Source organism: Chelonia mydas, chromosome 10, assembly GCF_015237465.2.
Source record: "Chelonia mydas isolate rCheMyd1 chromosome 10, rCheMyd1.pri.v2, whole genome shotgun sequence".
NCBI lineage: Eukaryota > Metazoa > Chordata > Testudines > Cheloniidae > Chelonia > Chelonia mydas.
This window is the reverse complement of record NC_051250.2, coordinates 17,448,176-17,462,282: the sequence shown is the minus strand read 5'-3', so window position 1 is coordinate 17,462,282 and position 14,107 is coordinate 17,448,176. Positions and strand designations below refer to the sequence as shown.

At 42.5% G+C, this 14,107-nt stretch overlaps 1 protein-coding gene across 8 annotated transcripts in view; it reads left to right on the top strand.

The window, feature by feature from the left end:
• VPS35L (VPS35 endosomal protein sorting factor like) overlaps positions 1–13,290 on the top strand; it is a 116,510-nt gene extending 103,220 nt beyond the window's left edge. For 6 of the 8 annotated variants that reach the window (XM_037911764.2, XM_037911765.2, XM_037911766.2 and 3 more), the window contains 2 exons: positions 9,664–9,810; positions 11,609–12,817. In XM_037911764.2, coding sequence (XP_037767692.1) covers positions 9,664–9,810; positions 11,609–11,707 — 246 coding nt within the window. In that variant the 3' untranslated portion in view covers positions 11,708–12,817. Of the gene's footprint in view, positions 1–180; positions 356–9,663; positions 9,811–11,608; positions 12,818–12,973 lie in introns of those variants that run through there. The other 2 variants (XR_006284562.1, XM_043524516.1) reach the window with 2 other exon arrangements.
• Positions 13,291–14,107: the final 817 nt, after the last annotated feature.

The following is a 14,107-nucleotide window of genomic DNA, read 5'->3' as shown; positions in this document are numbered from 1 at the left end:
CTAAAGCACCATAAGCATTTATAAGGCCATACTGTCCTTTACACCTCACTGGCAATGTAAAGGAGTCTTAAAACTTTTATACCTGTTTTGTACTCCTGGGGGAATTCACAAAGACAATGGGAACAATTCACTACACAGGCAGGCTTCTACATTCTGGTCTTCCCACGCTTACCTCCTCAGAAACACCCTGAAGCCCTGCCCCTCCATGCCGAGAGTGCTGCAACAGCGAGACAGAGGGACAGAGTGTCTCTTTCTCACATGCACAGCTACCCAGTCCACTCCCTGCAGCAGTGATTTACGTCTCTACTGGCTGTTCCAGGCGCCCAAACCAATCTGCCTGCACTGCTGGGGAGAGGTGCGTGACCGCTCTTGGGGTTTCCCTTTGCTTCCCTGCCAGAAGCCATTTTTCTGCGGGGAACCAAAGAAATCTGTAGGGGACATGAATTTTGCGCATACACAGTGATGCAGAATTCCCCCAGGAGTAAATAATTGACAGTGCAATCTAGTGTGTTGCTGCTTTTGGAAAGCCCTGTGAATGTTTACAACGCTGGAGAGGATTGTATGGTGTTACTTTGGTTAAAAAAAATAAACAGACATCATGTAGGCAACAGTGGGGTGAAGAGATTCAGTAATATTTATAGCCCCACTATTTGTTGTTGTACTCTTTAAGAGATGGATTGTTTAGCTGCATTCTGTGCATGACATGGACAGTCAATTGTACCAGAGAGAATTGTTTTTTGCTAGGCAGTGGATGCTGCTCTGGTGCCAACTTTGGTCCTGCTGCTTTTCTTGAGGTGTAATAATCTCTACAACTCCCTTCTGTTCCCATTCCCTCCCAGCTGACACTTCACTCCTGACCTAAACCAAAGTCTCTACTTTCTCCCTAGTTCCAATTGCTACTTTTCTCACCAACCTAACCAGACCTCTGGAATAGGCTAATGGACAAAATGAGAATTAACCCATTGGTCTGTTCTGAGCTAAATGCAGTGGAAATTACTTTATTGGTAAAGGCTCTGCATCCCAGAGGGTGATTAAGAATGATTTGCTTAGTTGTAGGGAGTACTTTCACTTTTACCCTATTTTGAATAATGGTTACACTAGTTAAAACAAAGCACAAACCCTTGTCGACTTATTGGATTCCTTGATTTTGGGTTTATACGGTATGTGAGATCAAAAACAGCTCTATGGGCTCATCTTTTATGACTGGCATTCTCCATGTTGCTGAACTCCTCACCTCTGCATGAGAACAGACTATGCCCCTGGTAACATGTCTGTTTCTGAGCTTCAGTTCCCACAGCAACAGCTTCTTCTTTCTCCTTTCTTTTTTTCTTTTTTTTTTTTTAAACTATCTCTATTAGACTTAGGTCTCATGTCTTGTAGCCTGAAATACAGGGCAAAGTGAGTCTTTGATGGAAAGAAAATAGAGCTGAAGTCCTTCTCTTATGTCATTTTACTTGGCTACTCGCCAAATAGTTCAGGTGGTTGGTTTTTTTTTCTTCCCCTTCTGCTGGGATTACATTTTAGAAATTCTTCTAAAGAGAGATCCGTAAGGTATGCCTCCAAGAATTCATTAAGCAACACGCACTTGAGAGCCCAGCTACTGCTGTTACAGTAGTATTTCCTCTGCCTTTGATATCAAATACTTTCTCATAAAACAACTGTAGAGATTCAAAATTAATAAATCCCACATTTTTATGGTGGCATATTCCAACGTACAGCGTAAACTACGTATGTACAGTAGCACAGTGAAATACAGCTATCTTTGGATGCAACAGCAAACCAGCACCCTGTGCAATGGCAAGGACACCAAAGCAACTTCTGCTCTTACAAATAGTGCCATGGGATCTTTTTAACGTGCTCACAGAACACACAGGACCGGGTTTTAAGATACTCTGTGAAATACCAAACACAGTAAACTGTCACTGTATTTAGCTCACACAGGCTGAGCCTGTCCTGCTGGGATTGGGACTTGTGTTTCCAGGAAGTCTAGCTTTACAAACCTGATGCTTAGACTACTAAGAGAGTCCGTCTAGCTAATTCACTGAAGCAGGAGGTATTATGGTCCAGTAGATAAAGGGACACACATTCTGATCCTAGCTCTGTTATTGGCAAGCTGTGTGATCTTGGGCAAGTCACTTCACTTATGTGCCTCAGTTTCCCCAGTTGTAAGGTGGGGGGATATTTGCCTTCCTTTACAAAGTGCTTTCAGATCTGTGGATGAAGAGCACTATACAGAAGCCAAGTATTTCTCTCTTTTTTTCCTTTTTTTTTAGGGGGTGGGGAGTGTAGGGGTTGATGATGATGTTGATTAAAGTCACATCCTTCAGCTCTAAAGCAGTACTTGGCAGAAAATCATCTCAGATTTTATTTTGATCACTTCAGTGTTGGCGACCTTTTATTATTTGGCTGCTCATTTACATGAACAAGCCTCTGCTGATATTGGTTTTCCTTGGTTCATTTCATTTGAAACCCATAAAAGGGAATTGATTTTCATATAATTAAATGATTTTGCCAAACTGCAATTTGAAGGAAGAGAAGTGAATCTGATTTTAACACAGTATGCTCCTCCTTTCTTCCTATATTACTTTAAAATATCTTTTAAAAATTCTGCTTCTTTTGTGTGATAATGTTTCAACTGAAATTTACAGTCCCAAACTACCCTATACAAATACAAACCGTCTGTGGTCATGGGAGTGTGCCACCATACTGTTCCCTGCTTTGCATTTTTATTGCATTTTGGGCTGGAAGGTTTTTTGTTGTTTGTTTGTTTTTAATGCAGAATTCTTATAAATGTTAAAATCCTGCCTGCTGCAGTTGGACTGAGTCGTGAACAGTCAAATGTGTGCATGTTTCATGCAGAGCCATTTGCTTTGGATCCAAAACCAAAGTGTTACAGTAGCCAATGTTACACCAGGAAGTGAGGTGGTCAGCGTCATGTCCGACCACTTTTGACTGCCCTAACCTAATGGATCAGATATGCGTTTTGCACCTGGGTGATAACTGGTGATGGCCTTTCAGGGTGAGATTAAGTGAGACCTGAACTCTCAACTTTCGGGATTGTAGTCAAGCTACTTAATCTCTCAGCCACCACACCTATTTATCCAATTAGCTCACCTGTTTTTTATTTTAAAGATGCTAAAGATGTAAAGTTCTTCCTGAAACAATTCTCTATTATTGTCACTCCAGTATTGTTACTAAAGCCTTCAAACAGTGATGGCTTTGTTAGCTCCTTGGAGCAGGGAGCATGCTTCCTCCACTGTTGGGAAAGTATCTGCAAGCTGTAGGAGTTGCCAGAAACAAATACTTGCAATTCGCCCACAGTTCCAGTTATCAGAAGTCCAAACTTCACCCTGCTCCTCATTCAAATCATACATCTCAAAGATGAGGTGAACTTACAGTGTTTTCAGAATTTCCAGCAACTTGGTTAGTCTACAGCCAGTTAAGATTCTTCATTCCAACATCTCATCTCGCTTCCATAACAAAGAGGTATCGAGTGGTCTCCTGAGCACACTTGTGATACCTCTAGAAAAGCAACTACTTTCTATTAAGTTGTCAGTCTGAGAAATGTAGCCAGGCCATTGTTGTAGCTTGCGGTTATCTTGGAAGGCTTGCTCAGCGGGAAGTGTCTCGTATTGCTCTTTAATAGTGGCAAGAGTGGGAACCATCCTGATCTCTGCTGACAGGGATTTCTCTGGCCTAGGGCCTTCAACAAAAGTGCTTCTGAGAGTATTGCCATGGGCTCCATCATCCATGAACTCCATGTGGCAATAGAGAAACGAATAGCTGAGTTGCTGAGCTCTACTTTAATGAGGTCTTTAAAAATTAGGGCCATGGTCTTGAAGTGTATCCTGAATCTGATAGGTAGCCAATATAGGGCTTGGAGCACTGGAGTAGTGTGTTCTCATTGGTCTAACCAGGAAAGCAAGCTCCTGCACACCAAGCCAGCTGGAGTTCCCATGTAGAGTGTGTTGGAGTACTCCTAGAGTGAGACTGACAAATCACAGAGTACTGTTTCAAGGTCTGTATCCACAAGAAAGGATTTAGTCACCTGGCCATCTGAAGAAGGAATTTCTGCTTGCTGCTACTATTTAGGAATGCAGGAGCAATGATGAGTCCAAGAGGACCCTAAGACTGTGTACATACTACCTTAGTAAACAGGGGACTTGCGCTTACAACAGTTGGCAAGTTCAGAGCTGCTGCTGGGTTATTAGTGCTTCCTCTGTTCCAGTCAGCATCACCTTTTACTCAGGCTGAACTTGAGTCAGTTGTCTTATATCGAGGGGCTTTATTATCCCAGAGAGGAGGAGAACTGTGTAATGGCACTGTGTGTTAAGTTCTGAGAGCTTGATATTGTCTGCTTATACCATCTAATGATCGTCCCTAATTGACTAATGTGTATGAACAGGCCCCTGAAGGACTCTTGAGGAGAGGAGAAGCTGCCCACTGTGACCTCTTGAGAGGAAGGAGCACATCTAAATTCCCAAATGCCTTGTTCCTCACAGCATGAAGCTCTAAGCGAGCAAATTTCAACGGAAGGCTGGAGTGAATGCTAGGAAGCAGGATTGCTATTGTAAGCAGTGCTAAAATGGATAATAAGACCAGCAAGATCACATTTTTCTCCATCGTGCCTTTGAAATTAAGATATTACTTTACTCTTTGCTGGAGGGAATAGGACATGAGGGACATAACAGGCCACATGTTCTGGGCTTGTGTAGTTCTTTCTTTATTCCAGTGTCATCTACACACTGTTTCAAAGATTATGAAAAATGCCTACCAAGTGGGTACTCTCTGCTCTCTTTGGTGTAGGAACTATTAGTCTCATGATTTATGTGACTGCCAGAAACTTGATCTATTCCTCTCTGTTTGCTGCCCATAAATACATCCTCATGAGTTGGAACGCCCTCCACAATTCCATCTTGGTTATGTCAGTGGAGTTGGCAGGTTGTTGACATGGATTTCTCATTCAGATTTGAGGGCAGTGCCATGTTACACAAATATTCTTGTTGATCATAATGCAGAGTGTTGCACGCCTTCTTGCTTTTGTTCCTTTTTATATAGTGGCCTTTACTCCATCTTCTCTGGAGTCTGTGCATCTCTTAACTTTGCAACTTCTAACATATGATTGGATCCCCATCTCCTACTTGTGCCTGTGTGCTTACCTCAAAATACTGTGAATTGTAATGTACATCCCTTCCTTCTGACTCTGTCTTGAATGTCCTGCATCCTTTTTGAAGTGTTCTGTATGTTATCAAAATGTTAAACAGAGTGTAGGCACATACACAGGCATATACATTGTATAGAAATACAATGCGGTGGGGCTATCCAGGGGAGAGACCTTTGACCACCTCCCCTGCACTCTGCTCAATAATCTAGCTCCACTAGGATTATTACTATCGTAAACCTGCAGGCAGCTTCAAACAGTCTCTCTTTTATGTTTGGATTCAAGCAAAAATATATAGGCACAAGTGGTTAACCTAAGGTGGAGGGGGAAAATAGTCCAGATAATAATTTAAATGCTCTAAACATTTCTGAAGTATTTCTCTAAAATGTACAAGTACAAAATACATGGTGGAGTGGCAAAAAGGCTTTGCATCGCATAATTCTCCCATCTCAAATGCATGCTGTCATGCCACATCATATATTCTTTCTTTTATTTTCCTGTTGCCCAAAGATGTTGGTCCTAGTGCAGTGCTTTCTCTCAGCTCTGATAGTTACTTTCTAACTACTCATCGTTTCCCGATAGTTTGCTAGATATGTTGCTGTGCTTCCTGTTAGAGTAGTGTTGCTGGGGCAGACTGATGGACCGTGTCTGTGTCCAGAAGTGGCTACATTTCAATAGTGGATGAAATGATGCTTGAATCTAAGGCTGTAAAGAGCTTTGGGAGCCACTGGGATGAAAGGTGCTACAATATATAAATGTAAATGGAAGCATTTTCTCCGTGACTGCTGCACTTTACTCCCATTAACACTAGTGGGAATTTATTTACTCACTGAGTGACCCATAATTTTTGTAATAAAAGTTTTTAAGAAAGGGGGTTTCAATCTAATATTCTAAGCACCACCTCAAAATAAAAGTAGTAATCTATTGAAAAGTAGCCACTTGTACTATGTGATGACTTTAAATATTCAACAGTGGTGACAGTCAAATACTCCAATGCTATGTGACCTTGCCAATTCAGTATTTTTTTTTGTAAAATATCTTCCTATCTGTGTAGCAGCTGAACATGCTAAATAAAGAACAGAATCGGTATGTGCAGAGCTTACATTCTAAAGGCACTTATGAATAAAATACAGTGGCCCAAACCACACAGTGGCTTGTTGTCTTCATAGCTAGATGCTTCACTGACAGACCCATTGTCCAAAGTTTTCTAAGGTAGTTTAGCATATGTTAGGTTTGGGAAAGCCTCCCAAACTAAGGGGCACCATGAATAAAAGAGACAGTCACAAGTGGGAGAAAAACAGATAAAATAGTGAAGGTCTGAGCCTACATTTTATTAACGTGTTTGCTAGAACTTGTTACCATGAGTAATCTCACTGATTTGAAAGAGTTGGCGTGTTTGTAGGTTGGTCGCTAAATGCTTAACGATCAAGTGCTACTGCCCCCAGTGGGGGTGGGTATCTTCTCTTGTCCTTATTTAGCTGCTTGGTCCATGCCATCTCCTTCTTGATAGTGTGCATATGCCATTAGTTCTGCTGGCAGTGATAGGAAACGTTAATTTCTTTTCACTGCTACAACAATACTGTATACTGGCCATAGAATTTACTGGCTGAATTTAGAGAAGGCTCAAGTGAAGTATGAAATTTGTTAATTAATGTGGGGGGTTGACTATGATTGTGCACTTGCTTCTAACTGCTCTTCAATTGATTCAATTACTGTAGTAGATGAGGCTCTGCCTTTTAATCAACGGTCTCCTTTCCAAGTGAGCCGAACACAAAGCACAGCTCTAGAAAAGCAAGGGTAAATAAATACCTCCTCTCAGCCAGGACCTTTGATAAGAGCAGTGCCAAGCAGCACAGGCATAACTAACAGTGGAAGTGGTGTCAGCATTTCCATTATGCATGCCCCGTGCTGGTGGTGATGCTAAGAGGTCTGTAGTATAGCTGTGTAAAGTTGCTCTATAAGAGACCTGATTTGCAAAGTTTTGCAATTAATTTTTTTTTTTAATTGTCAGGGGGTTCTTCCCCGCTGCCTTTTGGAGCAAGGAAGCCCTTTCCCTTTTTTCTGTATCTCTTGGGAGGAGACTTAGACTTAGAATCTCCTGCACCTAGTGGTGCATGAGACAACCCATTCTTTCTGTTGCTGTTTATCCAGACCAAGATGTGACTCCATCATAAGTTGTCTCCACGATGGTAATATCCTTTTCAATCATCCTGCGATAGGTCATTCTTTGTCTTCCATGACTTCTTTTTTCTCTGCGTGGAATCCAGTCTGAAATACCTTGAGCTTCTGCTATGGGAAGGCTGATGACAAAGCAGTCTCTCCCTAATTATTGAGTCCACAGTCTGGTGACCTGTGCAGCACAACACTTTCTCATTGGTTACACAATCTCTTCAATGAATTTTCAAGATTCTTCTTAAACAATGGTGGTGAAATGCATTCAGTTTCCTATCATGTATTTCCACTATCTGCTACTCCTGGTGGAATGCTGCACCAAAACACTGAAAATTCTGCGCACAGTATTTTAAAATTCTGCATATTTTATTTGTCAAAATAAGACAATATAATCACGCCAGTTTCAATTCTTTTGGTAACTTATTTAAAAATACCTGTCAGCAAGTATGTCTGTAACAATACAGACAACAAAAAAGATTCAAGGAATGTTTTTTTGACAAATAGATTCCTTACTAGGTATATTAATACAGAACGTTGAGTAATTCACTTAAACTACAATACAGAAACGTATTTCCTGCATGCCTCAGAACCAGTGCAAAGGTTTGGGGAGTCAGGGGTAATGGAGGAGCTGAGGGAGAGGGAAGTAATTGTTCGGAAGGAGCCTGGGAGTGAACCACGTGGGTTTTTGGGTGTGGGTGGGAGAAGTATGGAACAGGTTTTTTGGGGTGTGGAGGGATTGTTAGGGAGTTGGGGAGCTGAGCCCTAGCCTCTCCCAATCCATCAGACACATCAGGCCCTGTCTTCATGTGGCCCTGCACCTGCTCACCCCATCCCCATGTGTCCCTGCACCCGCACTCAGCCACCCCTCTCTACTCCCAAGTGTCCCTGCACCCCCACTCCCATTCAGCCCCTGCTCCAGTTTGTCCCCACACTAGCCCTTCTGACCTCCAGTCTATGTGGCCCCCCCCCCCAGCAATAACTCCCTTCCTCCATCTGTCTTTTCTTCCCCACCCCCATATCCCATGCCTCCTCACTTAATCCGAGGAGTAATCTGTCATGTTTCCAGGGCTAACAATAATGTTGGGAGGACAATAGCATTGTATTCTTCTCACTCCTCCAGATGTTTGACAGACAAGAAAATGATCTACTGCCTTTACCATTCTTGCTTTGACTTTCTTAGTGAGCTGGCCACTAGCAGATATTGTACTTCCAAGATAGACAAAGTTGCCAACTCTTGTACTCTGCTCCACCAATCTCACCTCCGCCTGCGCTGACAGCATTTTCTCTTGTCTCCGTGATCTTGGTCTTCTGCATACTGATACAGAGCCCCACTTTGAAAGCTTTTGGGAGGAGAGGGCCGGAGGCAGTTGGGCCTCAGTCCTGTAATATGTCTTACTTGCCTCTGCCTTTCATTCCCTAAAACACAATTTGACTGCTGTTGCAACCACTAGTAAGCTAAGCAGCAGGGCCAGTAGCACTCCATAAGGTTTAGTGCATGGTTGCCTGTGTTCCAAAGATCCTTTGTAGGATTTCCTTGACTATAAAAAGTGGGAGAAACCTCCTGGCCTCAAGAGACAGCAAGCAACTGTGGGGAGGACCTCTGGGAAGACAGTGCTGAGATCCCTGTGGAAGCTGCTGTTAGGTGTGAGGGGCTAAAAGGGAGGTCAGGCTATATGAACATCACCCCAAGTCTGCTGGACTCTTATGAATCTGGGCTAATATTCACAGTCCTAACAGGATCTTAAAGGCACCCTGATCTCAGGTAAGTTCAGGGTTCTAGTATCATAGAATCATACAATATCAGGGTTGGAAGGGGCCTCAGGAGGTCATCTAGTCCAACCCCCTGCTCAAAGCAGGACCAATCCCCCACTAAATCATCCTGTAGAACCTTTCAAACAGCCCTGTCAGTGAGGTGGCAGAAGAGGTGCCCATGTCAGTACTGTGAGTATGCAGTAGTGGTGGTGTTTACAGCTACAACCGTTCAGATATCCAGAATGCACAATATTACAAAAACGTACCAAGTCATTGAGCTAAACTGACACCTGATGTAGGAACTGTTGTAACTCACACTACTTTGGAATGGGGCTGAATGAGTAGATAGGTGTTTTTTTATTTGTCCTATTTTGAGGACAAATGCGTGGAGGACTAGCCCCAAAGTCCTTGCTAATGTTGATAATGCTAGGCCTGTTTGTTACAGAGCATACGTCTAGCTGTTGGTAAAATTCTCTGGACTGTGTATAATTATCAGGATATCTATATTTTGCTGATATATCAGAACTCCAGGATGGCTGTAGAATAATATTTTTTTAAATTTTTTTTTTTAATGATAGACTCTGAAGCGCCAAAGCCAGCTGGCTCTCTACTTCTTTAATAGTATTTTAGCTCATGGAGATCTACGAAACAACAAACTAAACCAACTTTCAGTCAATCTCTGGAACCTGGCACAGAAGCATGGCTTTGCTGACACCAAGACTATGGTAAGAATAACATGGACTGAAATGGAGTGTGCCATTTTTGGCATTAGTTCTAGATGCCCTTCCTTTTACTTCTACTGGTGGAAAGGGTCAGTGTGACCTGGGTCCCAGTGGAAGCCATCTGTGGTCACTCAATTAGGGTGAACTTAAAAGAATGGGGCAGCCAAACCCCAAAAAGCTGGTGGATATTCCAATACTTAGATTCACAGCTTCTTTATTACCTTACTGGTTACTCAGAAGTCCAAACAACACAGTTCCCTTAACGTGATCCAGCCTCAGACCTCCATCCACGTACCCACGTCAAATATGATGAAAATTTTGGTAAATCTTATTTCATCATTTAAAAGGAAAGGTTCTACCAATCCCAAAGGATTGGACACATTACCTGCCAGGCTAAGGAATGTTTCAGATCTTACCCAAATACACACTATAGGCAATTCTTATTAACTAAACTAAAATGTATTAAAAAACAAGAGAGAGAGAGTATGGTTAAAAGATCAATATACATACAGACATGAGTTCAGTTCATTTAGGTGCAGATTCATAGCAGAGATGGTGAGCTTTGTGGTTGCAAAGAGTTCCTTTAGAATTCAGTTCATAGGTCATAGTCCAATGTCCAGATATCATATTCAGGGCGTACCCACATAACTGCAACCTCAGTCTTGTGACTCAAACTTCCCCTGACGAAGCTTAAGCAGATCTGAGATGACAGAATTGGGACCCAAGGATCATTTATACAATTTCATGTCCTCTTTGACAAGTTGGGAGTTCCTTGGGGAACAAAAGGTAATTAGGATGACTTTGAAGGAGGTCCATCACTTAGCTATACGAATTAACATAAGGCCATTTGCGTTTTCCTCCACCATTCACAGTACATTTCAAAGAGAGAGAAATACCGAGATATCACGTGTTTATAATTCATTTAAATGATATCAGAATACAGCATAGACAGGGACTGTTGATTACGTTGTGGACCCTACTCATACATATGTAAATACACAAAAACACAAACATTATCTCCCGACATGTCTTCTGTGAGTTATTTATTTTGCAGGATGTTTAACCCTTTCTAGCCATGCCTCAGTGATTTTGTTAGATTTATTTCCTTACAACAAAAATATGTTCATTTAAATCTTTTAAAATTGTTTTGAATTGAAAAATAACATGTCCTGTGTATCTGAATCCTAATAACTTACTGTTGATTTTATATGCGAGCACATAATATAAATGCCAACTTTGAATCAGCATCTGCTCAAAACAGAAATCAGAGGTAGCCTTTCACTTGTGTCCTGGGCCCATGTCTGACAGGGTTATAAGTAAAAGGGAGTGTGATTTTTAGTCTCTTTTGCTATGACCAGTGGTCCACTTTACAACACTAGCATCCAGCCTGGAACAGTCGGCAGCATCGGCTTACTGGATGCTGACTAGCTGACCTTTTCTATTTAGACTGCCCTTGTAACTTTCCCAGCACGTTTAATAAGGATGTCATGCATTTGTTGGATGTAAGAGAACTGAAAGTGCTGGGGCTAGGAGTACAGGAGACAGCTTTACTCCAAATGAAACTGCCTTTCTGGTTAGTGGAGAAGCAGCATGGTCCAGACCTGAAAAATAACACTTGTTGAGCAACACCTGTGACTGCCAGCTCTGGGGTCAGGAGTGTGTGGTGGTTATGCCTGGATTGGACTGCAGTATTGAAACCCAGTGAAAATCAGAGGAGTTCTTCACTAAAACTTTCATATGGCTGTCAAGTAATCTGATTCAAGAAAAAGTACAAAGATTTGTATATCTCCTTCCTCTGTAGGTAAAAACATTGGAATACATCAAGAGGCAAAGCAAACAACCTGAAATGAGTCATTTTACAGAGCTGGCACTAAGACTCCCTCTGCAGTCCAGGACCTGATGAATGTTACCCTTTCCAGAGTCATCTGTAACGAAGGGCATGTTACCAAGTCCATAAAATAGAAGCTTTATTCTGAGCTTTTATTAGAGTTCAATGTATTTTCATTTTTAAGTTTCACTTAAAAGTATGACAGATTAATTTGGACAAGGTAAAATTGTTCTGACAGAGTGCAATAATTTGAACTAAGTTTGGTTCCAATGGTGTCATTAAACAGAATCTGATTGAAATGTTTAGATTCAGTAAAGTGTATCTTAAAGTTTCTGATGGCAAATAACATTCTAGACCTGAATTTGACATAACTTTAACAACATAGGAAGAAAATTGTCCAAATAAGCATATTCAGGAGCTCCCCCTTCCCCCCAACTTCATTCCATTTAGGACATATTATTTTCTCCTGCGTGCGAGCAATATGTTGCTGTAACATCCTAGTTCATGATCAGCAGTAGTTCTAGATGAGAATTATGCCTCAGGCTTCTTTGTAGACAGAGTTGTTTCCAATATTCATGTGGCCAGTTTCAGTATAACAGGAATATGGCTGAGATGTTACTGTTTTCTGGATTTGAAAAACCATTTTTGTAATACACTTTCGCCAACATGTTTATGCTTTTCATATTAGTCTAAAAATGTTTTGTAAAATGGAGGGAACCTCTAAATTTAATCTGGCAATCAGTGGGGAGTCTTCAGAGGAAAATGCAAATATATTTAGAGTCCCTTGTGTTTCCAGTCCAAATGCACAGTATCATCAAATAAAACCTGTTAATGTGCAGTTTAGTTCATCTTTGTTCCTTATTACATGTATCCACAGTCATCACCTGACTGAACATCCTGTGATGATTAGTTCCATTTGCTATTCTACTGCTTAACAAATTCCCCTCTGCAGTGGCAAGGAGCCAGGATGTGAGGTTGCTGCTACTGCCATAAATGCCCTAGTTTTGATTGAGTTTAGGCAATTTACTGAGTTATTCTCTACAATAACCAAGGATGACTAAAATACTTTAGCCAAATTTTGAGCAAGAAGTTGTCTTTTGTGGAGGGTGAAAATTCCATTTTGTGTGAATGAAATTCTCTAATAAAATAGCTCTGCTCTGTGGTAGAAGCTGTACTTCGTAATGCGTGTGGAATGGTGCTGTCAAAATATTCTCCATCGTGCTGAGACTGATGACTGCCTCATTGATTAAAACAAGGAGTTATGTCCCCAAAACTAGTTTAGCTGGAGAGCAGAAGTGTTAATCAGTCGATGATTGGAGCTTTTTATTGTTTTTGCAGGTGGTGTGTTAAGAAATGCAGGTGTCCATTACTTGTGCATCATCACACATGCGGGGTTTAAAGTGGATGAAGCTTAACTGCTATTTAAAAAAAAAGCTGACTAGTGATAGGCCAGTTCAGGTGAATAACTGCTCTGGTTGCCAGGCAACAACTGATTTTTCTGCAACATATTTTGAGTCCACGGTAATTATATCAAAGGGTCCACTTGTCAATGGACATTCACTACATCGTTTGCTGTCTGTAATTTAGTTGGGTATGCACAGCTTGCAGTAGAGGGTTAGGAATTAGTTTTCATTCAGAGGGGTTGAATGATATTGGATGCTTGTTACTACTTTTTTAAAATTTCAGATTGGAAATAAGGTTTTTCAAAAGTAATCGTGTAGGGTATATAACAGAGATGGGCAAACTACGGCCCTTGGGACCCTCCTGCCTGGCCCCTGAGCTCCTGGCCTGGGAGGCGAGCCCCCGGCCCCTCCCCTGCAGCCTCAGCTCAGTGCGCCGCCAGCGCAATGCTCTGGGTGGCGGGGCTGCAGAGCCCGGCCTGACCCGGTGCTCTGTGCTGCCCGGCGGTGCGGCTGGCTCCAGCCAGGTGGCGCAGCTGCCTCTCCTGGTGCTCTGGGTGGTGCAGCTGTAGCACCGCCAGCCCCCAGTGCTCCAGGCAGTGCGGTAAGGGAGGAGGGAGCAGTGGGGGGGCGGGGAACAGGGGGGTTGAATGGGGGCAGGGGGTCCTGGCAGGAGGGCAATCAGGAAGGAGAGGGAAGGTTGGATGGGGCGGCAGTCAGGAGCAGGTAGTCTGGGGGTGGATGGGGCAGGAGTCCCGGGGGGGTCAGATGGGGGCGGGGGCCGGGGCTGGGCCACGCCTGGATGTTTAGGGAGGCACAGCCACCCCTAACCGGCCCTCCATACAATTTTGGAAACCCGATGTGGCCCTCAGGCCAAAAAGTTTGCCTGCCCCTGGTATATAACCATCAGAACAAGTGTATCATAGCTATGCAATATGGAATGGGGCATATATTTGACTCTGTTTCCATTCTTTGCTCATATGCTGTTAATTCATCAATGCAAAGTCTGGTGAGAACCAGAATTACAGGTGGTCAGTGGGAGGGGAGTGGTGCTAATTTAGTAGATTAAAGG